At 39.0% G+C, this 16043-nt stretch overlaps 1 protein-coding gene across 5 annotated transcripts in view; it reads right to left on the bottom strand.

The window, feature by feature from the left end:
* Window positions 1-16043, bottom strand: part of LOC115629179 (cAMP-specific 3',5'-cyclic phosphodiesterase) — an 87360-nt gene that overhangs the window by 9651 nt on the left and 61666 nt on the right. For 2 of the 5 annotated variants that reach the window (XM_030525556.1, XM_030525557.1), the window contains 3 exons: window positions 5515-5619; window positions 2274-2454; window positions 2095-2188 (listed from right to left, as the gene is read on the bottom strand). In XM_030525556.1, coding sequence (XP_030381416.1) covers window positions 2095-2188; window positions 2274-2454; window positions 5515-5619 — 380 coding nt within the window. Of the gene's footprint in view, window positions 1-2094; window positions 2189-2273; window positions 2461-5514; window positions 5620-11280; window positions 11827-16043 lie in introns of those variants that run through there. The other 3 variants (XM_030525558.1, XM_030525559.1, XM_030525560.1) reach the window with 3 other exon arrangements.

Genomic DNA, 16043 nt, shown 5'->3' with positions numbered 1-16043 from the left:
AGCCCGGGGTCATCAGTGAAATTTCTACTTCATCTGTTTTTATGTTGCCCTGCATAATTTAATTTAGCACCTTAAATTCCAAGTATTCCTGCCCACATTTGTTGGTTGGCGCTTCGTTTGCCGTTCCACTTTCACTTCTTATACCCTTTACCAAAAGGGTAAAAGTGCTTATTCCTTTTGTGCGATCGTATGCAACACACAGAAGGAGGCGTGCTTGACCCCTCAGTGATTATATATTCTTGAACAGGATGACAGGACGAACGAAAGGATCTCATTGGGTACAGGTATCCAGGTTCCCACATTGACCGAACTTGGTATGCAGACTGTCCTTTCCCCCACCTAAGTAATAGGTAATTCCCTACTTTTGTTTTAAATTTAATCCAAAGCGGTTGATTCTATGAAAAGTGATTAGCGAAACAGTTTCATTCCAGTATTATGTCCACAACTGCAGGAGAGGTTCGTTCTTCTTCTTCTCCTCTTTTTTGCTTCTGCTATGAGTCCAAATAGATAACTCAGCGCCGGAAGTTTGTTTGGGTTCAGGGTATTCCACTGTCGGGCTTGCTCGACTGTACATTCCCTCATGTTTTATTAATTCAATTTATCTAAATATATATTTTTTTATAATTTGTATACCCTGCACCCAAAGGGAAAAAAGGGTATAGTAGGCTCGGGCAAAGTAAAGGGAGAAGGAAGCTCCGACTTCATTACATAGTATATATTACTAATCAGTCTGTTTGGATGAGCTCCTGGATTTTGGAAACAGCTGAGCACTTCTTAACCCACTTCTTAGCCCTAGGCAATACGAGTTTAATTAATTTTTTGGATTTTGGCAGAGATGAAAGCTTTATTGTCGTCATTGCGGGCCCAGGTGCTCGGAAGGCTTCTTGTTGAATTGGTGGCTTTAAAATTTGGTCGAGGCTCCACTTTGTTTTGCTTGATGCTTGCTCAATGGTCCTGTGTTGAGCATGTCCCTTATTTAATTGAATTTGCCTGTATATACACATCGATGGAGGTTGAGACCCCATCTGTAATCCTCGGAGCGATGTTAGTATTACCCGAATGCTTCCTACACTCCGAAGACCGAACGCAAAAGCACAGAATGGTGTTGCTCAGAAGAAGTTCAATTAAGTGGGTTATTCAGATTACTAACAAGAGAGAACGCTACAGTCGAGCAAGCCCGACAGTGTAATACCCTGTACCCAGGTAAACTTCCGTCACTGAGTTATATGCGCCCATAGCAGAAGCAAAAAGAGGAAGAAGAAGAGCGAACTTGTTGCTGCAGTTTGGGGGGGTTGTACTGTCGAGAATTTGTTTTGCTAATAACTTTTCTTAGAATTGACCGAATTGAATAAAATTTTATACAACAGTAGACAATTATATATAAATTATGTGTGCAAAGTTTGGTTTAGGTAGCATTTGAAATGTGGACGCTATTGACGAAATTCTGTAGCGGGGGAAGGGGGGGAAAATTAAAAAAAAAAACATAAACTCGTCCTTACTCGGACCTAGGAGAGTCTGGATGCCAACTTTGGTTATTCTAGCTTTTATAGTTTCTGAGATCCTCGCGTTCATCCAGACGGACGGACAGACGGACAGACGGACAGACGGACAGACGGACGGACAGACGGACGGACATGTCTAGATCGATTTCTCTCGTCATGCTGATCAAGAATATATATACTTTATGGGGTCGGAGATGCTTCCTTCTATATGTTACATACTTTGCACAAACCTAATATACCCTTTTTACCCTACGGGTACAGGGTATAAAAATGCCGACTTTGGATCACGATATTATCTTTAATGCGTTTAGAAACGACGCACAAGTTGAATTGTTCATGACTGGAAGGAGAAGGGAGAAGGGTGATTGATTTCCTCGACAAGTTAATCATCTTCAACTACACCTCATCACTAAACCGAGAGTCTGATTGATTTGTTTGTTTTTGGAACTAATCAGCGCAGTCCAGGAAGTGTTCGAGGACTGCAAGCATGTACTAAGTACCACCCAGACTATTATGTTTGTATGGTGGGGGTGACTTACTTAGAGCTTACTGTATATTTAAGTTAGATAGATGCGTTTATTTGTTGACTCACCTAAAAATGTTGAGCATATATATTCGGAAATTTGATTTCCCGATCTGCTCGATTCGCTGAAGTGTGAAAGTTCTTTGTTAAGCATGCGTTTGAACTGTGAAGATAAGGAATGTGATTGTGAATTATTATAGATATAGTGAGTATATACTATGTACTATGTATATTCGATCAATACATACTTTTGATGATGCCATATCGGAGACACTGCGGTGCGTTTGTATGGTCTCCAGCTGATCCAAACACCAGTCTAACTCTTCAATGGTATCGGTGGCAAGGCGTGTGTAAGCCTCATCGCCCTGGGCCAAAAGGACGCCGCTCACGTTGCCGGCGCGTCCGACGGATGACGATTGAGCTGGCCGCCTGGATCTTGTTCGATTAATAAATGATTTCCACACAAAGAGTAAAACATAGACAGAGACGCACAGACAGAAGGAGAAATAGGACACACCGACACCAATACAGCCAGATAGCGAAACAACAAGATAATAAACGTGAAAGCACAAGAGAGGCACAGCAAGAATAGCAACAGAAAAGCACGAATAGCAATGAGTGTGAATTAAATAAAACGAAATAAATAAAATAAATAAGCGTTGTGCAGAAAAATGACGTCGTTGACAGGAAAAATAGAAAATATGAGCAGCAGGCAATGGGCAAACAAATAAAAATAAGCGCAAAAATGTTATTGTTAAAATGTTATTTTGGTTATTTTTAGTTAAACGCAAAAAAGAAATTGACAAAACCAAGGCATACATTGATTGCATATTATTATTGGTTTGTGGATTAACGGGCGAATGTGATGAATGGAAATTGTTCAAAAAGTTGCATACACAGGAGTCCACATCAAGATTTTGGATTATTTGAAAAGAAAGCATTTTTAAAAAGGAAGGTAAACATATTATTATTTGGTGATGAAGCGCAGATTACAATGATAAAAGAGAGAGAGAGAGAGAGAGAGGGAGAGAGAGAGAGAGAGAAAAATATGAACAAAATTTAAAAATCTGGTTGTACAACAATTATGTAGGGCAACAAATACAAACACCAGAAGAAAAAACAACAAAAATAGATCACCATAGTCATATTTTAATTTATTTTCCAACATTTTCCACAATTTCTCGATCTAACAATATATTCCCAGAGAATATATTCGTATTCTGTGAATTTGCAAGCACAACTCGCTTGCTCATATGATGACATTTTTTATTTAACGGATCTAGTTTGTTTTTTATTCAGTGTAGATTTTTAAGTTATTCTTTTAACGATACCGACATCAGGGGTTCAGGGGGTCCCTTAATTTATTTTTTTTTTTTTTGTGGGTCGGTTCGAATTTTATTCTTCAGATATTTTGTGAATTTGTTGAGTTTATTGGGTGCTTTGAAGGGGTTTACTTTCTGGAAGGGTTAATAAACACGCACACATACATACACATATTGCAGTACACGACTATTCGTGGTATATACATAGTAGTAATACTTAGTTTAAAAACACGAATCAAATGAAAACAAAGAGTTGCCAGAAAAGCGCTGACTGCAGTTCTTTGTGCTTTTGTTTCCGGTTCCGCTCATGACCGTGCCAGCACGTAGTGACTTGGCTTTAAGGCGAATAAGCCGCGTTCAACAGAACCGCCAACATCATAAGCCAAAAACCAATTCATCAACATAGTGGTTCAAGTGCAAAATCGAGCATTATTCATACATATAGTACACTGCCATGGACTTGAATAGGGAATATACAAGTAAATGAGTAAAAGTAAAGTGAAGAACAAACTCAAACATTTGTATAATTAAGTTTTTAGTTAGGTACTAAAAGCAACAAATTATAATTATATATTTATTTCTCCTCTTTCTACGTACTTTTTTATAAGCGGTGCTTACCCAATAGACCGCAACTACAACGTTCTACATGTTAAAATTAATTGTAAAATGAGTTTGTAGTCTTATTACAATATGATGACTGCCTTTATTGATAATGTGTTTAACCGCCTTAATTGGAATTAACCTCTCAAATTCGGTTAGAAGACTTTATAAATTGTCTTCCAGACGCATGCACTTCACAGATGAGTCATCTCCAAATACTCTCGAATCCATTGTGCTGCGTAGAGTAGAGTGCTTTTACAAGTAGTTTTCACTATTGGGGCACTATCATGCTGGAAGGTGCAAGATGAAGTTTCCAAAATGTTGGCAAAGTGAGGAAACGTCTCCTCGAGCAAGTTTTTGTATGAAGTTGCATTCAACTTTGAAGACACAAATCGGAACCGACACCACGGCTGCGGTGATGAGCAACGTCTCGGAAATGAATGTTCAAACCATCAGGTCCATTTAAGTTGAAGGGTTTTTATCAGAAAAAACATCTCGATGCCACTCCTTACTCCATGTCATATGAATCCAGCACAGAATTGGGAAACGTGGCTTTGTGAAGGGTGTCTTTTGTTGTAATCCTTTCAGATGCCGTACTACTTATATCGACACTTGCATTTATTCGCAATAAGGCGATTAAGGCGAGTTGCAGATGCGAAAGATTGTCGATGGGCTTTTAAGAATTTGTCAAATTTTTGATTTATTTTTTCTGCTTCTTGTCTGATATTCACATCACACCCCCTATATGCTCTTGTTTTGTTCTTTTCTCCGGACGTTAATCAAGATATATGTTTTTTAACAAAGTACAACTTTTTGCGTTTCTTCCTTAAGCGTAGTCTAAGCAATGCAGTGATAATTTTTAAGGGCCAATCATTAAAAGCTAACTGTAAAGTTTTCAAGTTTTCAGCTGCTGCGTAATATGAGGTTAAAAATCTGGTCCTACTCAAGTGCATGGCAGATGCATGGTATAGTACTATAGTTATGTACGATTTCAAAGTCAACATACATACATACATCCGTACATCATAAGCATATGCTCAAAAAAACAACAATTTCAAAAATGCTTGTGATTAATGAAGAAGGGGACAAACACACACACACATACCGTGAGAGAGAAAGAGAGAGAGAGAGAGAGAGAGAGGGAGAGAGAATAACAAAGAAAGAAAGCACTGAGCTTCAAGCGCAAAGGCAGTGAAAAGGGGCAGATATTACTAAAGAGCGAGCATGTTACAGAAAAAGAGAGGGAGATAAGAGAGAGAGAGAGAGAGAGGCGCAAGAGATAGCACATAGAAAGAGTGAAGGCTAGCAGGATGGACACTTACTACATATGTATGTATGTCCGAGTATACGAGTATGTAACAAGCTTTGGTTTATTTAACTATATGCTGATCTTTTTCGCTCGAGGGTTTTGGGAGACATTGTCAACTACTCTACATATTCTCACACATACGAGAATGGGGAAAGGGGTTTGTTGCTGCAGTCTTTATTTACTATATACTTATGCTATACATATTTTATTTGGTGCATGGGTTTCTTGGGGCACGGCCAATTACGTTTTACCACTTACTTGTTGGATGCTGGAACATTTGTCAGACTTAATAAGTTGTTGCGCACTGAACGTAGGCTGGCTAAAATTTGGGCAAATGGGGTCACAATAAGATCCTCGCCGTGGCTGTAAGAAAAAAGAGAGATGAAACGGGATTCTATAGATTTATTCATGTATAATATGACAGCGGGAAAATGGAAAAATGTAAGCTTCGATATATATATATATATATATTGACAGGTCCACACGTTGCAAAGAGCCGGGCCAATCGTGCTATCTCCAGCAATTGGCACAACAAGTTGCAAGCTGTTGCCCTGATGTGTGAGTCGTGCAATGATAGTTTTTAGTATGAGAATATTTAGATGTATGAGACGTTAATTTCAAAATTTCAGCCAGGATGGATATTGTAGTTGAAACACAGTTTTTACTTTAGCTTAATGCCTAAATATTACTTTTATCCACAATAAGTAGCATAATCGTAGTTTCAGTCCATTGCGCCACATACAAGTAGGAAAGACTCTGCTGTCACTAATTTTAAATCATTTTAAATTTATAATTCTGTGCACCATTATCTGATCGTGATAACAAAAACAGATGGAGAGCTTCCATATACGAGTATGTATGTGCAGTGCGTGAATGTGAACATTGGGACGAAAACGATTAGTTTGCGAGTTCACAGTTCCATTTAAACGGATTAGGTGCTATTCGTATGGTATTTGTCAGGGGGCACAAATTTACACGCCAGCACTATGCTTATAAATTCCGCAGAAATGAAAATTGTTATTCACAGGCCACTTGCCTAAAAATAGTCAGAGTGCTAAAAATAAATATTAAATAGGCAAAAAGTCGAACGCGACCGGCGACATGCCAACTGTTAGGCGTTGACAAAATATATCGAGGCATACATACATACATACATACATACATGTTAAAATATGTATGTGTGTACATATGTTTGAATCGATGTGCTTATGCGCTAAGTATATGTATTTATTTATGAAGAAAATGGCGCAAATTAATAATAAGAATATAAAAACAAATGCGGCAAGTGGGAAAGCTTAAGTCAGCTGCCCCGACTTTGAAATACTCTGCACCCACATATATGAGTGTGTGTGTAATAATAATATGAAAAATAATTTTAAAAATTAATAAAATTATATATCGAATATACAGTGAACACTCTCTTAATGAGCACCTCTTTCTTCCAGACACCCCTCTTAAGCCGACACTTTTTCTAGAATTTTCGTTTGGTGCACTGGTTTCGCATTTAAATATCCCCTTAACTCCCCTTGGGATTTTCTACTGTATATACTTTGTGGAGCCTGCCACGCCTCCTTCTGCCCGTTGCATTTTTCACGTTGCACAAAACTTAAGGTGTTTACTCTTGTACCTTTCAGGTAGAGGGTATCATGAAAGCGCAGTGGGCGAGCACACATCTGCGACCCTACTGACATGGCGCTACTTAGTTTGGTGAAATTTTAGCGTCGACTCCAGTTCTGACTAATTAACGTGATCGAGTGAGTAGTACTCGTCATAAAATACAGTTTGCAATGAAACTTTGACTTTCATTGAGTGGATAGTGACAATTACAGAGGCAGAAAATGCAAATTCAGCAAATGCGGTGAACACTTTACAGCTTGTTCTACTTTTGCTTTTATGGTTTGTAAGATATTTCGCTGTTTTTGATGTTGTTGCTATTGTTGTTGTTGTTGTTGTTATTGTTGCTGCTGTGGTTTGTGGGCCTGATTTTTGGCACGTCTGAGGGTCGCTCGTTCGTTCGGTTGCTCGGCTTCGGTAGGTTGAACGCCAACATCAAAATGTTCACGAGTATCCAAACCAAACAATTTAATAATATGCCCATCCACCCAACATGTCCATATGGCGAAGTGGTGTCCGCAACACCAACAACTATAACAACAACAACGACAACAACAACAACAACACAAGGCAGCAGCGACAAGGCCAACAGCATGGCCAACAAGACTAACAACAATCGACAGGCAAAAGCATTAACCGCAAATGACTTGGCCAACCAATAACAACAACACAAACACAAACAGAAACAAAAACAGAAACAAATTCAACTCATCACGTTTTGCGGACAGTCTCGTCCATTTGCATTTCGCAATTATGCAGCGCCTACACCCCCTCACCCATACACGTGCACACACATGCACACTCGTACACAGAGAGAAACACACACATTTGCGGCATTTCTCGCTGGTCTCGGCAACCGTAGACAGACTCTTTCCCACTCGCAGCATCTCCTGATCGGTCATTTCCCACAACGCAATGGCAGCCCATGATGTTGTCATTCTTGCTGTTGCTGTTGCTGTTGTTATTGTCATTCGTACAGCTGGAGGGGCGCGTCAGGTTTTCCGTTTGTGCTACTCTCCTACTCTCTGCTATCTACAAGTATGTATGTATGTGTGTATGTATTTATCTATTTATTTGGCGGCGTAAAAATAACCAAGTGGCGAAAGCCAGACCGCAGCTCACAAAATTTCAAAACTCAAAATATCACTTCTTTGTGTGTCGCTACGAGAACGGGGTGTTCCCATTTAGTGAATTCAATTCGCTACCACTCCGGTCCCCGAAATTATTTACATTTTATTTATTAATAATAATTTATTATTTTTCTGCGGATTCTGAATTAGCTTTCTTGGCTTTGAATTCTAAATTGCATTGCCATGCTAAGGGCTCTCAAATAGCACGATGCCCAAACAAATTGCTAATCGTGAAAATAAGTAACATCGGGAAAAGTCCGGGGATAAGTTTTCCATGTTCCTGTGACATTATCGGCAGAATGAATGTACATTTATCCGAACGACCGTACGTGAAATAACGGAAAAGATAGCCAGCACAGGCTACGTTAGGCCTCAGATCATAGCCTGAAGTTATGGATATCCATTTTTTATATAAACTGAAAATGATTTAGTATGACATTTTATTGAAGAGATTATAGTGTTTTTATGCCTCGTGACAAGGGTATATGGGGTTTGAGCAAAGTATGTCACAGGGAGAAGGAAGCATCTCCGGTCCCATAAAGTAAATACAATCTTAATCAGCATGACGACAGTAATCGATTAACACATGTCCGTCTGGATGAACGGCTGGGTTGCGGAAACGGCTGCACCCACACTGACAGAAAACACTGTTTATTTCATGATACCCTGTACACACAGAAAGAGTATACTAGTTCTGTTTGATTCAAATGTGAAAATGTGTATTTCAGAGTCCATCCCACTACTCCCCCGCAATTAGGGATTTTCCTTAGCTCCCATAATTTTTTGACATTTTGAATCATCATGCACACAGGGACGCGCATAGACGCGCATAGACACGCGTAGACTGGACGTTAGACATGGACACAATTTCTTTGTAAATGTGCGGCTATACGCTTTTTGCGTGAGTTCGAATATAGAAGGGGGTATAATCAATGGAAAACATTTTTGTATGTAATATTACAATTTCGTTACGGGTAAAAAGGGTATATTAGGTTTGTGCAAAGTATGTAACTACAGAAGGAAGCATCTCCGACCCCATAAAGTATATATATTCTTGATCAGCATGACGAGAGAAATCGATCTAGACATGTCCGTCCGTCTGTCCGTCGGTCTGTCCGTCTGGATGAACGCAAGGATCTCAGAAACTATAAAAGCTAGAATAACCAAAGTTGGCATCCAGATTCTCCTAGATCCGAGTAAGGACGAGTTTATTTTTTTTTTTTTAATTTTCGCCCTCTTCCCCCGCTGCAGAATTTCGTCAATAGCGTCCACATTTCAAATGCTACCTAAACCAGACTTTGCACACATAATTTATAAATAAATATCTACTGTTGTTTAAAATTTTATTTAATCCTGTCAATTCTAAGAAAAGTTATTAGCGAAACAAATTCTCGCCAGTACAACCCCCTCAAACTGCAGCAACAAGTTCGCTCTTCTTCTTCCTCCGTTTGCTGCTGCTTTGGGCGCATATAACTCAGTGACGGAAGTTTACCTGGGTACAGGGTATTACACTGTCGGGCTTGCTCGACTGTAGCGTTCTCTCTTGTTTCATTCTTAATTTTTTAAAAATTTTCATAATTATTCTACATACTTGTATATGTGCGGATATTTTAAAGCCAGGACACCTGACTTTAGCTTCACCACTACCCGATTTTATCAATATTTCCCATAAGCTAAGTACATAAACCAAGCTAAATTATATGTTTTAGACGAGTATATATTTATATATAATACGAATATATATTTACAAGTATATATAATACGAGTATATAATTTTATATTTTTTACTTTTAATTCCAAGATTCATCTAAATCAGGTTATTCTAACAACATTTAATAGCGAAACAATTTCACGTCAGTACTACGACCAAGAACTGGAAGAGCGGGTTCGCTCTCTTCTTCTTTTTGCTTCTGCTATAGGGCAATGTTTGTTTGGGTACAGTGTATTCGACTGCCGGGCTTGCTCGACTGTATTACTCTTTCTTGTTTATATTGATCTTATTATTATTTATTTCGCTAATCACGTGCCCACCATTCGCGACCCAAATATCATTGTGAGAAGATGTCTTCATAAAACAAAAAGCTTTTAGTACTAAATGCTGTATGACATTTTCTGCACCGATTTGAATGAATCTTCATATTATAGAGTGGCACAACTGCTATAAACCGCAAGATTGCTAGGGATATATTTATAAAAAAAAAAGTTTTGCTAGTAAGACTGCTTTTTGTATCGATTGTTCCCTTGAAAAATATGATTTTAGAGACTGGCGCTATGAGAAATAATGAGGCTATATATCATTTGTAATAAATTTGCTCTGCGTATGGATAATACTGATCGCATATGAGGTGCTAATTTGATGCTCCACTTTTCAGTGAAGGATATGCAAATCCAAACACTCAGTTCTTTCGACAAGCCTGTCTATAGTACCTAAGTATGTAAATAAACTGATAAAAAAAAATTCGCAAGCCATTTTTATAATGTTGATTCAAAATGAATATGCATCGTTTCGTGAAGGGTTTTGTAGTTGGAGTGATTGTTATTTATTATTTCTATAGAATCCTTAACCATATACTCGTAAAACTTTAGAAATCCGTGTGGGGAAAAGCGATCCAAACCAACGCTATGCTGGTTGTAATTATTATTTCACGTTACACATTCTACGGCTACTATACGAGTATATGTAGTTTGTGCACGCGTGTGTGTGTGTGTGTGTGTGTGTACATAAAGACATACACACACACATACTATACTATACAAGTACATATGTATTAAAATATTTGTCAAGTTTCAAACGGCCTCATTAATTCAGCATTGCCAAATGTTGTTCTCGTCGGGGTTATTATGAAATCTGTGGAACCCATAAATGTTCGATATAGGTATACAAAGTATATGCTGTATGCTTGTGATACATAAGATATGGGCCCCATGGGCATAGATCATAATTAATATGTACATACATACATACATGTATGTACATATATATGTATAGATATGTGCAAAGCCAAACATACTAGCACAACAAATATTTGCGGGCTCTTTCGTTTGGTTTGCGATGTTTTTCGCTTTTTTATTCGTTTGGCGAGCTGCGTGTTTTGTGTGTGTCATTAAATTGAATAAAAATAAAATGTAGCGGTAGTAGAAAGCATAACTGAGAAGCACACATATAGCTACCTACAAGTATTAAAATAATATTAGGCGTAACAAGCGTTATGTAGACACCACAGCCCTCATCAGAAATGTGTATATGTATTTGTATTATACTCGTATGTATGTCCTTTACCTGCGCTGTGATTTGATCGAGAACATGTTGTCGCGATCGGCCATAATGGTCAGGGCCAAATCGTCCTGCATAATCGAGGGTATCATGTTGAAGAAACTGTGCACGCGCGGCAACGATTGCGAAGAAGCTGAATTTTTGTTCAACATCTTAGAAATTGGATTTATCGATAGGTGCAGAATAGGCGAACAATTACACTATATACACATATACATAGGTCTGTCACATAAATTTTAACAAAAACAAAAAACTGGAGGCTAGTGAAAAATGTTCATTTCCACCTTAACCCAAATTAGAGGCCCCAAGGGCCACAGCAACTGGTCGGATATTGGTCGGAATTTTGCTTCCGTTTGGCGTAAGTAATTGGTTTTTCCTGGTTCCAATGCAGGCTTGCAGCGTCTGCAATATTCACACTCGGAAATACACAAGCCTACGCACACACACACATGCACGTATGTGTGTGCAGAATCACAGGCACGTAGATAGAAAAGGAATTGCAGCGCACGCAGCGCGATAAGCGACAGAGGCCTTTTGAATTTTCCACGAGCGCGCGTTGGCCGCGAATGAGGCGGAGGCATCAGCATCAGCATAAGAGTGCCAGTTGGATAGCAGCCCGCAGTTTTTTGAAATAACAGCAAGAACAGCAATCACAATTTGAAACAGAAATGAAAAGAAAAATTATAGAAAACGACGATGACGACGACGACGACGACGACGACGACGACGACGACGGCGGCGACGAAGGCAGTCTTCTCAGCGTAGCGTAAGAAACAAATTATATTCAACTTAAAAACATTTTTCTTTGCCACGTCGGGCAGCCTCTTCAGCAGACAGTGTGAGTGCTTAGTAGTGTGTGTATCTGTGTGAGTATAGTATTTATATGTTCGCCGATGTACGTGTACATACTTGTATGCATGTCTCGATCAAACTCAGAGAGTGTGTGTGTCATTTCATTTTCATCGGCTGTGCCTATTTTGCGCGCGCGCCTAAGATTTTTGCTTGCTTTTCGTCTTCATCAACATGAGCTACAAAAACCACAACAACAACAATATGAACAACAAAATTGTACTCAAATCTTTCAAATACTTGTACAGCGAGTGTGCGGCAAATGGAACTCAAAACTGGCACCATATCCAGCACAGGGTTGTCTGATGGCTGCGCCAGACCAAACAATCCGTCCAATATTGTAGGCCTCTGTTCCGCCTCTGGCCTTTCGAGTATACTTCTCGGAGTATTAGGTTTGTGCAAAGTGAAAAATATAACTGGCAGATCGGCATGGCACGACGAGTCCATTTAGCCCTCTCTGTCTGCCCGTATAAGCATCTAGATTGCACAGACTATAAGAGCTAGAGACACCACATTTTGCACAAAGATGTGTGTACGCTGTGGAAGGTTATATTTTATTTTTCTAAGGACACCCAACTCCTCGTCCTCTAAAACTCCGTGCGTATAATGACCTCGAGCTCGGCGACTGTAGACACCAAATATTGATTCTTTGCACCCTATATACATAGGTACAAAATATAAGTGTATTTCAAAATTTTCATCCTTCCCCCAACTCCCCCGCTATTAGTGATTTTTCCATTTGTTCCAATAGATCATTACGTGTCCGAATGCCAAGTTTCATCATGATAGGAAAGATTTAAAGGAAGTTATAGCCTTAAATGTAATCTCTGCACGCATCTAAAAGCGCATAGACACGATTCTGATGTAAATGCATGCTGTCGAAATTGAACATAAACACTTATGTATTGAAGACTTTATATTTATTATACTCTGTACATGAAATGTACAGAAGTATATTAGGTTTGCGGGAGCTGAAAAATGTAACAGGCAGAAGGAGGCGTGGCAGACCCCACAAAGTATATATATTCTTGATCAGCATGACGAGACGAGTCGATCTAGCCCTGTCTGTCTGTCTGTCCGTCTGTCCGTCTGTCAGTCTGTCCGTCTGTCCGTCTGTCCGTCCGTATGAACACCTGGATCTCAGAGACTATAAGAGCTAGAGACACCAAATTTTGCACAAAGATGCGTTATGTGTGTATTCTATACGAGTTTGTTTTATTTTTTTGATTTTCCCCCCCATTTCCCCCCTATGGGGGTTTTCCCAATTTTCCATTTGTATAATCGCCTATATCTCGGAGACTATAAGACCTAGGAACACCAAATTTTAGTCCCAGATGCCTTATGTGAATACGCAGAAAATGTATATTTTGGAATTTCCCTCCCTCCCTCCTCTACCCCGCAAATCGTAACTCCCGTAATTCTTGGAATTTCGAACTAAAATTTTGGAATTACCCCCAGTTGGTTATTATACGTCCGTATACCAAGTTTCACTATGATAGACCGATTTATCAAGAAGTTATAGCCATAAATATATTTGCTGCTGCAGCGCTGCTCAAGCGCTGCCCGCGGCTGTTGTTGATGTTGCTGTTTGGTTGACTGCGAAAATGCTTACACAGACACGAATTGATGCGCATAGGCATACATACACTCACACAGACGCAATTGCTATGTAAATGTGCAATTATACACCCTTTACGTGAGTTCGAATACCGAGAGAGGTAAAATCGATCAAATTTTTTTTTTATTTTCTTAATTTTTTTTATTTTCTATAATTATTGTAAACATATGTACAGAGTATTTCAAAGTCGGGACACCCGACTTTAGCTTTTTTACTTGTTTTAATTAAATAAAATTATTAAATTAATAATTTTTTTTCGTGGTTGGTACAGGATATTTAAGAGCTGAGCATGCTCGATTTTAGCATTCCTTTCTTGTTTTTACACCCTGTACCCGTAGGGTAAAAAGGCTATAAAAGCTAGAATAACCAAAGTTGGCATCCAGATTCTCCTAGGTCCGAGAAAGGACGAGCTTATGTCATTTTTCTGAATTCATTCTTGCATTTGTAATGCTGCAGTGGAACTTTCGCCTTAATCATATTTGTATACCCTGTACCCGAAGGGTAAAAAGGGTATATTAGGTTTGTGCAAACTATGTAACAGGCAAAAGGAAGCATCTGCAACCTCATAAAGTATAAATATTCTAAATCAGCATGACGAGAGAAATCGATCTACTTGTAGACATGTCCGTCCGTCTGTCCGTCTGGATGAACGCCTGGATTTCGGAAAGGGCTGAGCGCAAATTGATCAAACTTGGTATGTGGATGTTCCTAGTCACTAGTCTATATGAGTTTATTTTATTTTTTTTATATCTACTTTTGTTTCAAATTTCATCCAATCGGTCTAAGAAAAGTTATCAGCGAATAAATTTCACCCCAGTACTAGGACTACAAGCTGCAGCATCAACTTAGCTCTTCTTTTTGCTTCTGCTAGAGACAGTTGCTAGAGACAGCTGCAATTCTTCAAAATATTTTGTACAAGATGAAAGTAGATGAACTAAAATATGTTAAGGCGTTTCTTCTTTTTCAATATGGTACATGATAATTATCTTTTTGTTTTATTGAATATATTACCAAATATGTATAGCGCAAGGTGCGGACTTTTAGGAATAGGGTATTCTTATGGCTGATTGGAAAGGTGTAATCCTTAACGAATTCCAGTGAAATTCTCATCTTATTTGCTTTACCAGAAACAGAGTGCGTCCACGAGAAATGACAGTATGTTTCATGTTTTTAGACAAAAAATCACATTTGAACCTCAAGGCACTCCCCGTATTCGTTTGCCAAATCAAACGGGCCTTTTTAACCTTTTTTTGCGAAAAATGCATTTATCGATGAAAGGAAATCGTTATGTGGATGAAAATGGATCATCATGGATCATCATGAAGGCCATTCCAGCCAACGAGCTAACACATCGTTTGACATGCTGCGAAAATCGCTATGGGGTCCGAAGGGGACTATTCTGAATAAAATTAATTAATCTCCATCGTTATTGTTTTTTTTTTTTTAATATTTTAAAAGAGTCCAGTTTATTTTGGGAATCACCTTATACATAAGTATATAAGAAGTTGCTGGTAGTCCGCAGAGCTCAGGTTGTTATGATATGTGATATGAGTACATACTTGTAGTATACATAAATAAATGATAGCTCTAGTCTGTGAAAGATTCAAAAGTGCACACCTGTGTACATATGTATGTATGTATGTAATCTTACACATATACACACTATGTATGTACATACATACATGTACATATGTACGCATGCATGTATATTTATATGAATTAACTCTAGCCGGTATTGAAAAAGTTGCAATAGTCTGAACCACTTTCTGTGTGCAGACCGGCAGCTTGGCCGGGAGGAAGGCAGGAAGCCAGGCAAGGCAGGCAAGGCAGACAGACAGCCGTCCTTGCCTGGAACATGAACGTCATTATCATCATCAAGGATAGCGACAGCATCACAGCAACAACAATGGAAACCGTTGGTTGTAAGCAAGTCCAGCACGAGCATGTCGTTCACCCGTCGCTCACTTGTTCTCTTGTTCGTTTGTTCCCTCGCTCATTCGCTTATTTCCGTGCGTTGAGTGTCTGTCTCTTCGTGTGTCTCTTTGTTCCGTTTTGCTCCGTTCCGCTTGTCCCTCTGTCGCCCTCGCCACCCGTTTGTCTGTTCCTCTGTTCCTCTGCGTGTGCGCGCGTGGAAATTAATTTCATTTTCCTTGTCTTCGCTTGTCTCTCTTTTATTTTTCGCCTACCTCACTTACCTACGCTAATGTTTAATAAATTTTCATTTAAAATTGCCTTTTTGTTGGCGTTAACGTTCCAACGAACGCACTTTTCAAATTGTTTCCCTTCTTATTATTACTACTGC

The sequence above is a fragment of the Scaptodrosophila lebanonensis genome, unplaced genomic scaffold (assembly GCF_003285725.1).
Source record: "Scaptodrosophila lebanonensis strain 11010-0011.00,11010-0021.00 unplaced genomic scaffold, SlebRS2 tig00000136-arrow-arrow-pilon, whole genome shotgun sequence".
NCBI classification, from domain to species: Eukaryota; Metazoa; Arthropoda; class Insecta; order Diptera; family Drosophilidae; genus Scaptodrosophila; species Scaptodrosophila lebanonensis.
Note: the sequence above shows the minus strand (reverse complement) of the source record. Positions and strands in the feature narration are given on the sequence as shown.